Raw genomic sequence first — 15,941 nt, 5'->3', positions numbered from 1 at the left:
AGGTCAAATCCAGTTTATGGGAAAGTTTACTTAGCAAATACAGTAATATTAAACCTTGAGAGCAAAGTTGCCAGATTATCTGCTTTGTACATATTATAAGTATGGTACACAATCATATGTGATACTGCTTGACAGTAAAATATACAATGTAGTACAGCACAGTACAGGCCCTTCGGCCCACAATGTTGTGCTGACCTTTTAACCTACTCCAATATCAATTTAACCCCTTCCTTCCGTATAGCTCTATTTTATTTATCCATATACCTATTCTTTAAATGCCCCTAATGTATCTGCCACCACTACCATCCCTGACAGTGTATTCTATGCACTTGTCACTCGTTATGTAAAAAAAAACTACCTCTTACCTTATACTTTCCTCCAATCACCTTAATAATTATATTAACTATTGTTGGCCTGGGAAAAAGGTGTTGGCTGTTTACTCAAACGATGCCTCTTATCATCTTGTACACCTTTATCAGGCCACCTCTCATCCTATTAAGCATATGACAAAGAAAAACTTGTTTAAATAGAATTAAAATCATATGTGTGATTGATTACACATATTTGATTAAAATTGATTAAAATCAATTCCCAACTAGCTGCCATCCAATTAGCAGAATGATTCCAAGGTTGACACAGCAGAGGTACTGATGAGGGATGATGCTCCATGGGGGATCGTTGGACATCAGTTAGACATTCTCTTGTAAGGATGAAAGTTGACTTGAGATTCTCAGTCATAGTGTATCGGGAATCTTGAAGGAGAATGCGTGATTTCTTTATTTATAATGTTGCATAAGACCCTTCATCAGGAGTACATTCTTTATTGCTGCTTCTTCCCTTATTGGATCACATAGCTCTAAAAGTCTTTGTTGTGACCCAAACCCTTCAATTGGCCTCCACTTATTTCCTTCAGCTTGTCCTTTCCTCACAACCTGTTATGTGCTCACTGTGTTTAACATTTTGTAAAAATGTGTTGGAAATTGATTCCCTTGCCATAAAGTTTAATTCAGTACACTAGTGTAGAAACATAGAAAACCTACAGCACAATACAGGCCTTTCAGCCCACAATACTGTGCTGAACATGTACTTACTATAGAAATTACCTAGGGTTACCCATAGCCCTCTATTTTTCTAAGCTCTATGTGCCTATCCAGGAGTCTCTTAAAAGACCCTATCGTATCCGCCTCCACCACCGTCACCGGCAGCCCATTCCACGCACTCACCACTCTCTGTGTAAAAAAAAACTTACCCCTGACATCTCCTCTGTACCTACTTCCAAGCACCTTAAAACTGTGCCCTCTCGTTTTAATGGAGATCAAAATGATTGTTACTCCAGAACCTTAAAAACACAATAAGCATAAAGAACACTTAAAAAGCAAAATAAAACACAATAAATATGAATATAAAACAATCCTAAAAACACAATGTACAAGTAGCTATTATATTCATAGACTGATTGTATAAAGTAAAGCTAAGTAATGTGTATGTAGTGCTGGTGGAGGATGCTGGGATGGGCTAATAGGTGGTGGTGCTGATCAAGTCTGGTGGAAGTAACAGCTTTTTGAATCCAGTAGTCCTGGTGTGAATGCTGTCAAGCCTCTTTCCTGATGGGAATGGGGGTGGGAAATAAGGGGGTGGTGATATCCTTTGTGATATGAGAATAATCCTGGGAATGAAAGGGTGAGGATTGTTTGATAAGCTCTGTGTCTGTACTCATTGGAGTTTAGAAGAATGAGGGAGGATCTTCTTGAAACCTACCAAATATTGAAAGGCCTGGATAGAATGGACATGGGAGAGTCTAGGACCAAAGAGCACAGCCTCAGAATACATGGACATCCCTTTAGAACAGTCCATTTAGAACAGAGATGAAGAGGAATTCTTTTAGCCAGATGGTGGTGAATCTGTGGAATTCATTGCCACAGGTGGCTATGGAGGCCAAGTCACTGGACACATTTCAAGTGGAGGTTGATAAATTCTTGATTAATAAGGGTGTCAAAGGCTACGGGGAGAAGGCAGGAGAATGAGGTTAAGAAGTATAATAAATCAGCCATACTGTTATCCGCTTTCCCCACTTCAGATTCATTGAAAAGGTACTGTTGGAAATTGCATTCCCTTGCTATAAAGTTCAGTTAAAAATTCAAGATTGTTTATTGTTGTTCTTCAGTACAGATGTGCAAAGAGTGTAAAGAACAAAATAATTGTTACTTCAGATCCGATGCAATATAAAAATCCACAAGCATGAAGAACACAATAAAAAACAATTTAAAAACTACAATAACAATAAATATAAATGCCACCCTATAAAATACAATGTTCATGTAACTTACATGCCCAGCTTGAAATGTATAAGGTGATGCTAGCTGATGTGAGGTGGGTTTATGAGTGGAGGTGTTAATCAGTCTGATAGCTTGGGCAAGTAACTGTTTTTGAGTCTGGTGGCCCGGCGTGGATGCAGTGTTTGCCTTTTCCCTGATGGGAGTGGCACAGTCGATGAGCAGGGTGAGTGGGATCCTTCATGATATTGCTAGCCCTTTCCCAGCAATATTCTGTACATATGCCCTGATGGCAGGTATTCTGGTGCCGATGACGCATCGTGCAGTTTTAACTAGCCATTGTAGAGTCCTCCTGTCCATTGCAGAGCAGTTTCCATACCACACAGTCATGCAGTTTTAACTAGCCATTGTAGAGTCCTCCTGTCCATTGCAGAGCAGTTTCCATACCACACAGTCATGCAGTTTTAACTAGCCAATGTAGAGTCCTCCTGTCCATTGCAGAGCAGTTTCCATGCAGCATGTTAGGGTGTCTCCTACTCATCCTCAACATGTCCGATAGTCCATTTCACGACAGAAGATCACAGGGTTTGTGAGAAGCTGATTGACTGGAACAGTTGGAACAGTTCAGAACAGAGACTTATCTGCATGTCATTTCCATGTAATTGAATTGAATTGTGATAGGGCAGTGTTGCACCTCCCTCTTTTATTGTAACGAGATTACTAACCACAACTCAGACATGTAGGTGAGCAGTTAGTTGCTTGGACTTTGCAGAGTTGAACAACCCGGACGGAAGGCAGTTGAAGGAAAATCATTACTATTTTAGATCAATGAAATAGAGCTATCCAGTTTCTGCAGCTCTTGTTACTGGAGAAAATATAATTTACACTGATGGATACGGGCCCCAAACAAAAGTAAGTAGCAACCATGAATGTATACTTTGGGTATATGAGTAATATATTGCATTTTAATTACAAATGTTAGCAGGGACAAGTGAGTTTATTTAAAATTGTGATTAAAGGAAAATAAAATTAAACTATTTCCTTGCGATGTTGAAAAATTAAAAAAAAAAATTTGGAATACTTTTAAAATATCACTTGCTTTTAAGCTGTGACATATGTTCCTTTTGATGAGGGCAAATATTAAATAATGATTAGTATGCAGAATAATATTGACAAGAGAAAGATTACCTTTATTCAAAGCATCAAAATATTCAATGAAGTGAGCCTTTGGCTCTCAGGATTGTGCGCTGGAAGCGTTGCCACACTTCCAGCACCAGTGTAGCATGTCTACAATACATCTTCCGGAGTGTGAGAGAAACCCACAACAGCCCAAGGAACCCGTCACAGTCACGGGAGAATTTTAAAAACTCTTTACAGGCAGTGGTGAGAATTGAACCTCAAAATTACAGAGGTGATGAGTGTAAAGCTCACACTAACCACAGAACTACCTTACTGGGCATATTATTGATTTGTTTTTTAAATTGTGCTTAATATTTGTACAATGACTACAAGCAGATTGCAAATGTTTAATTCCTTCCTTTGAATTTGTATTATCATAAAAATGAATGATAAACTGTAATAAAAATTAATAATTGAGAGAAAAGTTTTCATAAATGAATATATGAATGACAATTTTAATATATCATGGATTATGGATCGACTTTATTCACCATTTACATTTACATGTGATAGTAATTTGCTGTGGTGTGTTCGTCAGGGTGCGACATGAAACAAAAAACTACATCCAGCAATTATACAAAGCACCTGTGTTAATAATTTTACTGAAGACATGATTCATTGAAAAGCATTCTCTCAATTTAATATTTCCCTTATTTCCTTGTGACATAGAGAGTCCATCCAGCCTATTGTACCATTGTAGGCCTCACAGAAGTCTATCGATCCCCACTTACTTTCCTGTAATCTCCTAATATTTTGTATGTATAGTACATGTGATAGTTTAGTTATATATGAGGTTACTTTTAAAACCATTAAACACAGGAGCAGAATTAGAAATCGGCTCATCGAATCTGCTCCACCATTCAATCATAGCTGATTTATTATCTCCAGCCTTCTCCCCATAACCTTTGATGTCCTTAAATCAAGAACCTATCAGCCTCCACTTTAAATGTACCTAATAACCTGGCCTCCACAATCATCTGTGACGATGAATTCCACAGATTCATCACCCTCTGGTCCAAAGAAATTCCTGTTCTAAAGGGACATCCTTGTATTCTGAGGCTGTGTCCTCTGGTCCTAGCCTCCCCCACTAAAGGAAACATCTTCTCCACATCCACTCTATCTTGGCTTTTCAACAACCAGTCTCTCTCACTTTTTTAAGCTCCAGCAAGTACAAGCCCAGAGCCTGGGGTGCCTTGGTAGCATAGCAGTTAACACAATGTTGTTATGACACAAGAAGTCGTACTTCTGAGCTCAATTCCATGCTCTCTGTACATTCTCTCCATGATGGTGGGTTTAATGTGGATGCTCCAGTTTCCTCCCACAGTACAAAGACTGACTGGTTTGTAGGTTATTTGATTATGCTCAATTAGATTGCTGGGCAGTGCAGGTCACTGGGCTGGAAGGGCTTGTTCTGTGCAGTATCTCTAAATTAAAAAAGTAAATATATCAAATACTTCTCGTACATTAAGCCTTTAATCCATTGCCGTGAACCTCCTGTGGACCCGTATGGGCAACATTCTCTTCATGAAAGGCAGAAAGACGTACAAAACATTGTTTTCTCTAGATTTCCTTTTGACATTTTGAAAATCTTCTCCTGTACGTTGAAAACAAGATCCATTGAGATATCTGTCCACATGTTACTTAATCAAGAGACAATTTAACCAAGGATACCATGTAAAAACAGCTTTTGTTATTGAACCTATGTAATGGTTAAAAGCACAGTTTAAAATCATTATAATAATAATTAAAATATAGTTTAAGATCATTATAACAAAATCTGCTTTTTACTTGGTATACTTTAGTATGACAGTAATAATCACCAGAGAAAAAACGTTTGCTAATATTTGGTCCAAATTAAATTTGGAGCAGGATCAAACCTCTTCCTCTTCTGTGGCCACTTTATTAGGTACACTTGTGCACCTACTCTTTAATGCAAATAGCTAATCAGCCAATCATGTGGCAGCAACTCAATGCATAAAAGCATGCAGACATGGTCAAGAAGTTCAGTTGATGTTCAGACCAGACATCAGAATGTGGAAGAAGTGTGATCTAAGTTACTTTGACTGTGGAATGATTTTTGGTGCCAAATGGGATAGTTTGAGTATCTCAGAAACTGCTGATCTCCTGGGATTTTCACACATAAAAGAGTTTACGGAAAATGGTGCAAAAAGCATAAAAAACATCCAGTAAACAGCAGTTCTGTGGGTGAAATTGCCTTATTAGTGAGAGAAGTCACAAGAGAATGGTCAGACAGATTCAAGCTGGTAATCATGCATTGTGCAGAAGAGCATCTCTGAATGCACAATGTGTCAAAGCTTGATGTGGATGGGCTCCAGGAGGGGAAGACCATAAGACCTAGGAACAGAATTGGGTCTGCTCCATCATTGAATGGTGGCAGATCCTTTTATCCCCTCCTCAGCCTCACTCCACGGCCTTTTCCCTGTAACTTCTAATGCATGTCGAATCAAGCACCTATCAGTCTCTGCCTTAAATACACCCAGTGACCTGGCCTCCACAGCTGCTTGTGGCAATAAATTCCATGAATTCACTACCCTCTGGCTAAAGAAATTTCTCTGCATCTCTGTTTTAAACGGATGCTCCTCTATCCTGAGGCTGTGTGCTCTTGTCCTAGACTCCCCCACTTTGGGAAACATCTTTTCCATATCTACTCTGCTAGGTCTTTCAACATTTGAAAGGTTTCAATGAGATTCCTCATCCTTCTAAATTCCAGTGAGTACAGACCCAGAGCTATCAAACATTCTCTGTATGATAACCTTTCAATCCCGGAATCATCCCTGTGAACTCCACTGAATCTTCTCCAATGCCAGTAATGCCAGGAGCTCAAAACTGTTCACAATACTCAAGGTGAGACCTCACCAGTTAGCCTCAGCATCACTTCTCTGCTCCTGCATTCTAGACCTCTAGAAATTAATGCTAACATTACATTTACCTGCAAGTTAACCTTTAGGGTGTTTTGCACAAGGACTCCAAACTCCCTTTGCATCTCTGTTCAGATAATAGTCTGCACATTTATTTTTACTACCAAAGTGCATGACTGTAATTTCCAACATTGTATTTCATTTTGCACTTTCTTGCCCATTTAGTCAAGGAGCTTCTAGAAGTCCATATATACAACAATCACTGCATCCTCTTTATCTATCCTACTCGTAACCTTCTCAAAGAATTCCAACAAGTTTGTCAGGCAGGATTTTCCCGTAAGGAAACCATGCTGGCTAATGACCAAGAACATGCACTCAGTGGCCACTTGATTTGGTGCAGGAGGTACATAATAAAGTGGCCACTGTGTAAATCAGCTGTGTTTGGATGCAAGGGCAATGCTGAGGCTTTAGTAGGCATTAGTCAGTCCATATCTGGAGTATTCTGAGCAGGTTTGGGCCCCTTATCTAAGAAAGGAAGAGGGTCCAGAGAGAGTTCACAAGATTGATCCCATGAATGAGAGGGTTAATGTATGATGGCTCTGGGTGTGTACTCACTGAGTATGGATGAATAGGGAGGGATCTCATTGAAACCGATCAAATATTGAAAGGTCTAGATAGAGGCTGTTCCCAATAGTGGAGGAGTCGAAGAACAGAGGGCACAGCCTCAGAATAGGACAACTCTGTGGAATTCATTGCCACAGATGGCTGTGGAGGCCAAGTTATTTTGTATCTTTATGGTAGTGGTTGATCAGTTCTTGATTAATAAGACCGTCAAATGGCAGGAGAATGGGGTTGAGAGGGATAATAAATCAGCCATGGTGGAATGACAGAGTAGATTTGATGAGCCAAATGGCCAAATGCTACCTCTACGTCTTATGTTGTTAAGATGGAAGCAAGATTTCACTATTTTCTGTAGTCTTATGTTGTATTCTGACAACAACGGAAATCGATGGAGTCGGAATGATGTTTCACATCATACTGTACCATTCTCGAAAATCACGAATTGACACTTATATGGTTTATCATTTCCTTCTTGAAATATTGACAATACTGCAGGAAAAAATGGAACTGGAAGATTTAATGACTAATTCTGTGAAGGACTTACTATTAGTAGAAGTGTGAGAGTGGTAGCTGTGTGGAAGAATATTTAAGGATAAATTACAAGTCAGCTTCCTTTTGATTCTTTCAAACTGTGTCTACATATAAAGTATTAAGTTAGAAGTGTGAGGAGATTTGGGATGTCACCAAAGACTGTAGCAAATTTCTAAAGATGTACCATGGGAAGTATTCTAACTGGTTGCACCACCACTTGGTATGGAGGGCCCCCTGCACTGGAGTGAAAAAATCTGCAGAATTGTAAACTCAGTCATAGAGTCACAGAGAAGTACAGCACAGAAAAAGGCCATTCTGCCCACCTAGTCCATGCTAAAACTATTTAAACTGCCTAATCTCAATGACCTGCACCTGGACCATAGCCCCCCATATCCCTTCAATCCATGTACCTATCCAAACTTCTCTTAAATGTAGGAATTGATCTCGCATGGACCACTTGTGCTGGCAGCTAATTCCACACTCTCACGACCCACTGAATGAAGAAGATTCCCCTCATGTTACCCTTAAGTCATGACCTCTGGTTGTAGTCCCACCCAACCTCAGCGGAAAAAGCCTGCCTGCATTTACCCTATGTATACCCCTCATAATTTTGTATACCTCTATCAAATCTCCTCTCAGTTCTCTATGTTCTAAAGAAAACATTTCTAACCTATTAAACCTTTCCTTATAACTCAGGTCCTCTTGACCCAGCAATATCCTTGTATATTTTCTCTGGACTCTTTCAACCTTGTTTACATATTTCCTGTAGGTAGGTGATCCAACTGCACAGAATGCTTCAAACTAGGCTTCACCAACATCTTGTACATCTTCAATATGACATCCTACCTTCTAGATTGAATATATGGAGTTATGAAGGCCAATGAGCTAAAAGCTTTCTTTACAACCCTATCTACCTGTGACGCCACTTTCAATGAATTATGGATCTGTATTCCCAGATCCCTCTGTTATATTACCCTTCTCAGTGCCCTCCTTTTCACAATGTAAGACCCATCCTGTTTAGTCCGACTGAAGTGTAAAACATCACACTTGGCTGCATTACTCCATCTGTCGTTTTTCAGCCCATTTTTCCAGCTGATCCAGATCCCCTGCAAGCCATGATAGCCTCCCTCGCTGTCCACTACACCCCTAATCTTATAACCATATAACAATTACAGCACGGAAACAGGCCATCTCGGCCCTTCTAGTCCGTGCCGACACTTACTCTCACCTAGTCCCACCTATCTGCACTCAGCCCATAACCCTCCATTCCTTTCCTGTCCATATACCTATCCAATTTTACTTTAAATGACAATACTGAACCTGCCTCTACCACTTGGTGTCATCTTGGTGTCATCTGCAAATTTGCTGATCCAATTAACCACATTATCATTGATATAGATGACAAACAACAAAGGAAGAAGCACCCATCCCTGTGGCACAACACTAGTCACAGACCTCCAGTCAGAGACGCAACCCTCTACTACCACTCTCTGGCTTCTCCCACAAAGCCACAGGCAAAATGAATTTACTTCCTCATCTTGAATACCAAGTGACCCGTGCGGGATCTTGTCAAATGCCTTACTAAAGTCCATGTGGACAACATCCACCGCCTTCCCGTCATCCATCTTCCTGGTAACTTCCTTGAAAAACTTTATTAGATTTGTTAGAAATGACCTACCATGCATGAAGCCATGCTGATTACCCTTAATCAGTCCATTTCTATCCAAACATATCTGGTCCATTAAAATATCTTCCAATAACTTACCCACAACTGATGTCATACTTACTGGATAATCTCCTGGTTTCTGTTTAAACAGCAGAACAACATTGGATATCCTCCAATCCTCCAGTATCTCTCCTGTCACTAAGGATGTTTTAAATCTCTCTGCTCAGGACCTGGCAATTTCTGTATTTGACTCCATAGGGTCCGAGGGAACACCTTGACAGGCCCTGGGGATTTATCCACCCTGATTTGCCTCAGGGTAGCAAACACCTCCTCCTCTGTGATCTGTACAGGGTCCATGAACGATGCCACATAGACTCCATATCCACCTCCAGAGTAAATACGGATGCAAAGAATTCATTAAAATCTCCCCGATCTATTTTGGTTCCCCACATGGATTACCATTCTGGTCTTTCAGAGGGCCAATTTTGTCCCTTACAATCCTTTTACTCTTAACATACCTGTAGAATCCCTGAGGATTCTCCTTTACCTTGTCTGCTAGAGCAACTTTATGTGTTCTTTTTGTCTGCCTGATTTCTCTTGCATTTCTTCTACTCCATAATCACCTCATTTATTCCTACTTCCCCATGCATCTCCTTTTTTTCTCTTAACCAGGGCCTCAATATCTTTTGAAAACCAAGTTTCCCCAAATTGTTATTTTTACCTTTTATTCTGACAGGCACATACAAGCTTTGTACTCTTCCAACTGCATTTTTGAAGGCCTCTCACTTTCCAAGAACACCTTTGCCAGAAAACAGCCTGTCCCAATCTATACTTGCCAGATCATTTCTGATACCATCAAAATAGGCTTTTCTCCAATTTAGAATGTCAACCTGTGGACCAGGTATACTTTGCATATTTACTTTGAAACTAATGATATTATGAATACTGGAGGCAAAGTGTTTGTTTACACAAACTTCTGTCACCTGCCCTGACTCATTCCCTAACAGCAGATCCAATATTGTCAACACTCTTGTTGGGACTTCTAAGGACTGATGAAGGAAACATTCCTGAACACATTTCACAAACTCTATCCCATTTTGATTTTTTACAGTATGGGATTCCCAGTCAATATGTGGAAAGTTAAAATCACTTATAACAACAGCCTCCCACACAACATGCTGGTGGAATGCAGTAGGCCAGGCAGCATCTATAGGAAGTAGTACAGCCGATATTTTGGTCTGAGACCCTTCGTCAGATCTAACTAAAAGAAAAGATAGTAAGAGATTTTATATCTTTTCTTTCAATTAGTCCTGATGAAGGGTCTCGGCCCGAAACGTTGACAGTGCTTCTCCCTATAGATGTTGCCTGGCCTGCTACGGTCCACCAGCATTTTGTGTGTGAGGCTTGAATTTCCAGCATCTGCAGATTTCCTCGTGTTTGCGTATAACAACAGCCTTATGTTTCTGGCAACTGTCTGTGATCTCTTTACAAATTTGTTCCTCTCAGTCCCAAAGACTGTAATATGGCCCTATTAATGTGATCATACCTTTCTGATTTCTCCAGTCTGTCCTAAATGAGCACTGCCGTGACATTTCCCTGACTAGTAACGCTGCCTCTCTTTCCTTATTCCCTCCCTCTCCGTCACCTCTAAAACAACAGAAGCCTGGAATATTGAGCTGCCAGTCCTGCTCCTCCTACAACCCAGACTCATTAATGGTAAACTGTCATAATTCCAGGTGTTGATCCATGCCTTGTGCTCATCCGCCCTTCCTACGATACCTCTTGCTTTGAAATATAAGCAGCTCAGGACATTAGTCGCACCATGCTCAACCTTTTGATTCCAAACCTTTGTGAGGTCTTACCAACATCTGCCTCCACAACCTCTCCACTAACTGTTCTGGCACTGTGGTTCCCATCCCCCATCAACTCTCGCTTAAGCTCCACTGTCCAGCATTAACAAACCTTCCCACTAGGATATTAGTCCCCCTCAAGTTCAGGTGCAAACCATCCCTTCTGTACAGGTCCCACCTTCCTTGGAAGAGAGCCTAATGATCCAAAAATCTTATGCCCTCCCTTCTACACCAGCTCCTTAGCCACATATTAAACTGTATAATCTTCCTGGTTCTGGTCTCACTAGCATGTGGCATGGGTAGCAATCCTGAGATCACAACCCTGGAGGTCCTGTCCTTTAACTTATCACCTAACTTCCTGAACTCCCTTTGCAGAACCTTGTCACTTGTTCTACCCATCTCATTGGTACCTACATGGACCATGACTTCTGACTGTTCACCCTCCCACTTAAGAATGCTGAGGACTTGATCCGAGAGATCCCAGACTTTGGCAACATACTATCCAGGAATCTCATTCTTACCCACAGAACCTCCTGGCTGTTCCCCTGACTAACAAATCCCCTTTCACAGAGCATGCCTCCTCACCCCACTTCTCTTCTGAGTCACAGAGGCAGACTCAATGCTAGAGACCTGACTACTGTGAGTTTCCTCTGTTAGGTTACCCCCACCCCCCGTCCCCCAATAGTATCCAAAGTGATATACTTGTTGTTGAGAGGGATGGCCACAGGGGTACTCTGCACTGGCTCTTTAACCCCGTTCCCTTTCCTGACTGTCATCCACTTTCCTGTGTCCTGCAACTACATCTCTATATGTCCTTTCTATCAACCCCTCAGCCTCCCCAATGATCCCAAGTTCAACCAGTTCCAGCTCCAACTCCTTAACGCTGATTGATAGAAGCACTTCTTACCATTGTGAGAAGTCTCCCTGCCTTCCCACATCCTGCAAGAGGAACATTCGATTACCCTGTCTGGCATCTCTACTGTTAGCACCATCATAGACACTTGGCTCCCTACCAGCAAGAACACCTTCAAAAAGCAATGCTTCAAAAAGGTGGCACCCATCAATAAGAGCATCCCATCACCCAGGACATGCCATCTTCTTATTATTGCCATGGTGGGGGAGGTACAGCAGCCAGAAGCACTCTCAACATTTTAGAAATAGCTTCTACTCCTCTGCCATCAGATTTCCGAACCCACGAGAATACCACATTTTTTGCTCTCTTTATGTGCTAGGTATTAAATTTAATTTAATATATTTCTTCAGGTAATTTACAATTGTTTATGTACTGGACTGTACTGCTGCACATATGTCAGTGATATTGAGTCTGATTCTGATTCTGAAATTACTCATTTGTTGCATTGCTAATGAATCAGAGATTCTCACCTTCTTTTGGCTCTTTTTATTTCAAACATTTACCATTGACTCTCAATAACAGAGTATGTGTTTATTTATAGAAAGAAGATATTTGCTGGATTAAAACTGAAAAAGAAAAAAGAAGAGAAAGGTTTATTTATAGAAAACAAAGCCATACTAGGTAAGGCCACAAAATTAAATACACTTCACAACTATTTTCAAGGATGTTTGGGACTTGAGGACCTGAATTATAGGGAAAAGTTGAATAAGTTGGGACTTTATTCCCTCGAGCATAGGAGAATGAAGGGTGATTTGACAGAGGTATGCAGAATTATGAGGGGTATAGATGGGGTAAATGCAAGCAGGCTTTTTCCACTGAGGCTGGGTGAGACTAGAGCTAGAGATCATGGGTTAAGGGTGAAAGGTGAAACGTTTAAGGGGAACCTCTTTGGAACGAGCTGCCAGCAGAACTTAACAGTGGGTGGTGAGAGTATGGAATGAATGGGTGAATATGGTTTTGATTTCAACACTTAAGAGAAGTTTTGATAAGTACTTGTATAGGGAGGTTATGGGGGGGGGGGCTATGATCCAGGTTCACATCAATAGAATTTGGCAGATGAACTGTTTACGTGGCCTAGATGGGCCGAATGGACTGTTTGTATGCTGTGCTCTATGACTCTATGAAAGGAATACTATGAAATGCGGAAGATTGATTGAGATTGTTCAGCTCATATGTTAACAAATGTATTCCAAATTAAATCAGGTAGTTATCTTTCTCCATAAGTATTCAGAGAGTAATTATTTACTGTAATTTACAACACTTTTTAACATGATCAATCTAGCTCTTCCCTCCATTTTTCTATCATCCATGTGCTTATCTAAGAGTTTCTTAAATGTCCCTAACATATCTGCCTCTACCACCACCCCTTGGCAGGGTGTTCCACACACCCATCATAAAAACCCTACTTCTGACTTCCACCCTGAATGTGGAGCAGTGCATATCGGCCAGTGGAAACCCGCATCGCGAAGCACAGGAAATGTATCCATTTGGGTTACCTGCAGACATTGGCAGTAGTAGGACATTGCATTCGCAATGGCCATAAGATTGACTTTGATGGCACAAACCTGCTATGCTGTGCCAATGACCCTTGGGATTGCCTGGTGAAGTGAGCCATTGAAATAAAACTAGAGGAAAATAATTTTAACAAAGATGAAGGTCTTATTCTCTGTAAGAACTGGAATTCAATTGTAAACAAGGTGGGGAGAGCGGAAAGCTGATTGGATGAAGAGTAACCAATCAGGAGGGACGGGCGACGGTATAAATACCACTGGACTTGACATGCCCAGGCATCATCCCCGATGAAGATGGAAGAGTTGTCATCGAAATGCCGTTTACAATCAGTCACTCTACCTGGCTGGAAGCCAGAGAAAAGTTTACTTGTCATGTACACTGGGAAAGCACTAGATCCTTTTTCTCCCCCCTGTACATTCTTTCAATCACCAATGCAGTCAACAGACACAGGGAAGAACAAGTTAACTGGGAAGTGATTAATGTGATCTCCATGTTCAGAAAGGCTGATAAAATTGATATAGATAGACAATACCAATCTATAAATCATTTCATTGCAAATAATACAATCAGCAGTAGATATCATGATATCTACTGTAAAATCTGTAAAATCTAGCAAAGCTTTATACACTCATAACCTCTTTAATAGGTACAGCTATACACCTTCACGCTAATGCAAATACCTAATCAACCAATTACGTAGGAGCAACTCAATGCGTAAAAGCATGAAGACACGGTCAAGAGCTTCGGTTCTTGTTCAGACCAAACATCAGAATGGGGAAGAAATGTGATCTAAGTGACTTTGACCGTGGAAAGATTGTTGGTGCCAAATGGGTGATCTGAGTATCTCAGAAACTGCTGATCTCCTGGGATGTTCACGCACAATAGGAATTTACAGAGAATGGTGTGAAAAACAAAAAGACAGCTAGTGAGTGGCAGTCTTGTGGGTGAAAATACCTTGTTAGTGAGAGAGGTGAGAAGAGAAGGGCCATATGGTTTCAAGCTGAGAGGAAGGTGAAGATAACTCAAATAATGAAGCATTTTGACAGTGGTGTGCAGAAGAGCATCTCTGAATGTACAACATATCAGACCTTGAAGTGGATAGGTTACAGCAGCAGAAGACCATGAAAATACACTCAGTGGCCATTTTACTAGGTTTGAACGGTACCTAATAAAGTGGCCACAAGTGTATATTCTTTATGAATGATGTTGAAATAAACTGATATAAATATGGTAGCATATACGTATTTTGATAATAAATTTTACTTTGACTTTAAGTGAAATTGTCTTCCTTGATTCAATGAGCATATCCAATCAATCGAAGTGGAGTGTCGACAAGCCAACTGAGTGTCAGGTTAGAGGAGAGTTTGAATGAACTGTGCTGCTTTTATTTATGTTATATAAATACAGCATGGTAACAGGCCTTTTGAAATGTGTGAGGAAACCAGAGCATCTGTAGGAAACCTGTGTGGTTACAGGCAGGACGCACAAACTCCAGTGGCGGGAATTGAACCCTGGTCGCTGGCGCTGTAATAGCCTCACTCTAACCACTATGTTACCATGCTGCCTCAATCTGTACCAGTGGAGGAATATCAGTAACATGACTCACATTGTCAGAAATCTGGATTGAAGAGATTCAGTCTTCTCGGAATGATCTCACAGGTGTTCCTTTAGAACGGAGGTGAGGAGAAATTTCTTTAGCCAGAGGATGGGTTATCATGTCATTCCGTACCATGGACAGCTATGGAGGCCAATGCATGGGGGATGGTTAAAGCAGAAGTTGATACATTGTTGATTAGTTAGAATGTCAGTGGTAATGGGGAGAAGGCAAGATAATGGGATTGAGAAGATAACAAATCAGACATAATGGAATGGTGGAGCAGACTTGATGCACTGAATGGCCTAATTCTGCCTCTGTGCCTTCTGGTTTTATGTGTATAAGATGGTTAATGATTACTAAGAGAAGGAAAATGGCAGATTTCTTTTTAACTAACATGTAACACGAGCTCAGGATATTCCAAAGTCTATGGTGGACGAGCAAATCATGGAGAGAATCACACGAATAAAAAGCTGCATATTTTTAAGAACATGCTACAGAATCTCCTGTGACCTCACCAGGGGGTTAATGTCTTACCTGACAGCTGCATCTTCCACAGGGCTGTACTCATTCAGTGGGGGACTGGAGCTGGTGCCTGAATATTGTGCTCTTGCCTCTGGAGTAGGACAGAATTTGCAATGACTGACACCATTAAACTGGACAACTACTGTGGTAGCCCTAGGTTATTGAGTCAAACCTGGTGTAATATCTGAAGGTGATCCCTCTTACCATTGGTTGATATAGGGTTTTCACAAATAAAAAGGTGGAGGTGTTTTATGTTAAGAAAAGCCATAACAAATAATTTATTAAACACAGAAACCTGAACACAAAGCATGATAAACATCCACAGAGTAATTACATCATCAAATCAGACCAGCTTCTTAGAATGAACCCTAGCCCAATGTCAGCAGTTGTGAATTGTG

General features: G+C 40.7%; 1 protein-coding gene across 1 annotated transcript in view; it reads left to right on the top strand.

The window, feature by feature from the left end:
• The first annotated feature begins 3,052 nt into the window (after nucleotides 1-3,052).
• Nucleotides 3,053-15,941, top strand: part of fer1l6 (fer-1 like family member 6) — a 325,837-nt gene continuing 312,948 nt past the window's right edge. Inside the window, exons 1-2 of the mRNA XM_073053009.1 lie at nucleotides 3,053-3,185; nucleotides 12,454-12,533. Of these exons, the coding sequence (XP_072909110.1) occupies nucleotides 3,163-3,185; nucleotides 12,454-12,533 (103 nt within the window). The 5' untranslated portion in view covers nucleotides 3,053-3,162. The remainder of the gene's footprint in view (nucleotides 3,186-12,453; nucleotides 12,534-15,941) is intronic.

Source organism: Hemitrygon akajei, chromosome 1, assembly GCF_048418815.1.
Source record: "Hemitrygon akajei chromosome 1, sHemAka1.3, whole genome shotgun sequence".
In the NCBI taxonomy this organism is placed as follows: Eukaryota; Metazoa; Chordata; class Chondrichthyes; order Myliobatiformes; family Dasyatidae; genus Hemitrygon; species Hemitrygon akajei.
This window is presented reverse-complemented; position numbering and strand designations above follow the sequence as displayed.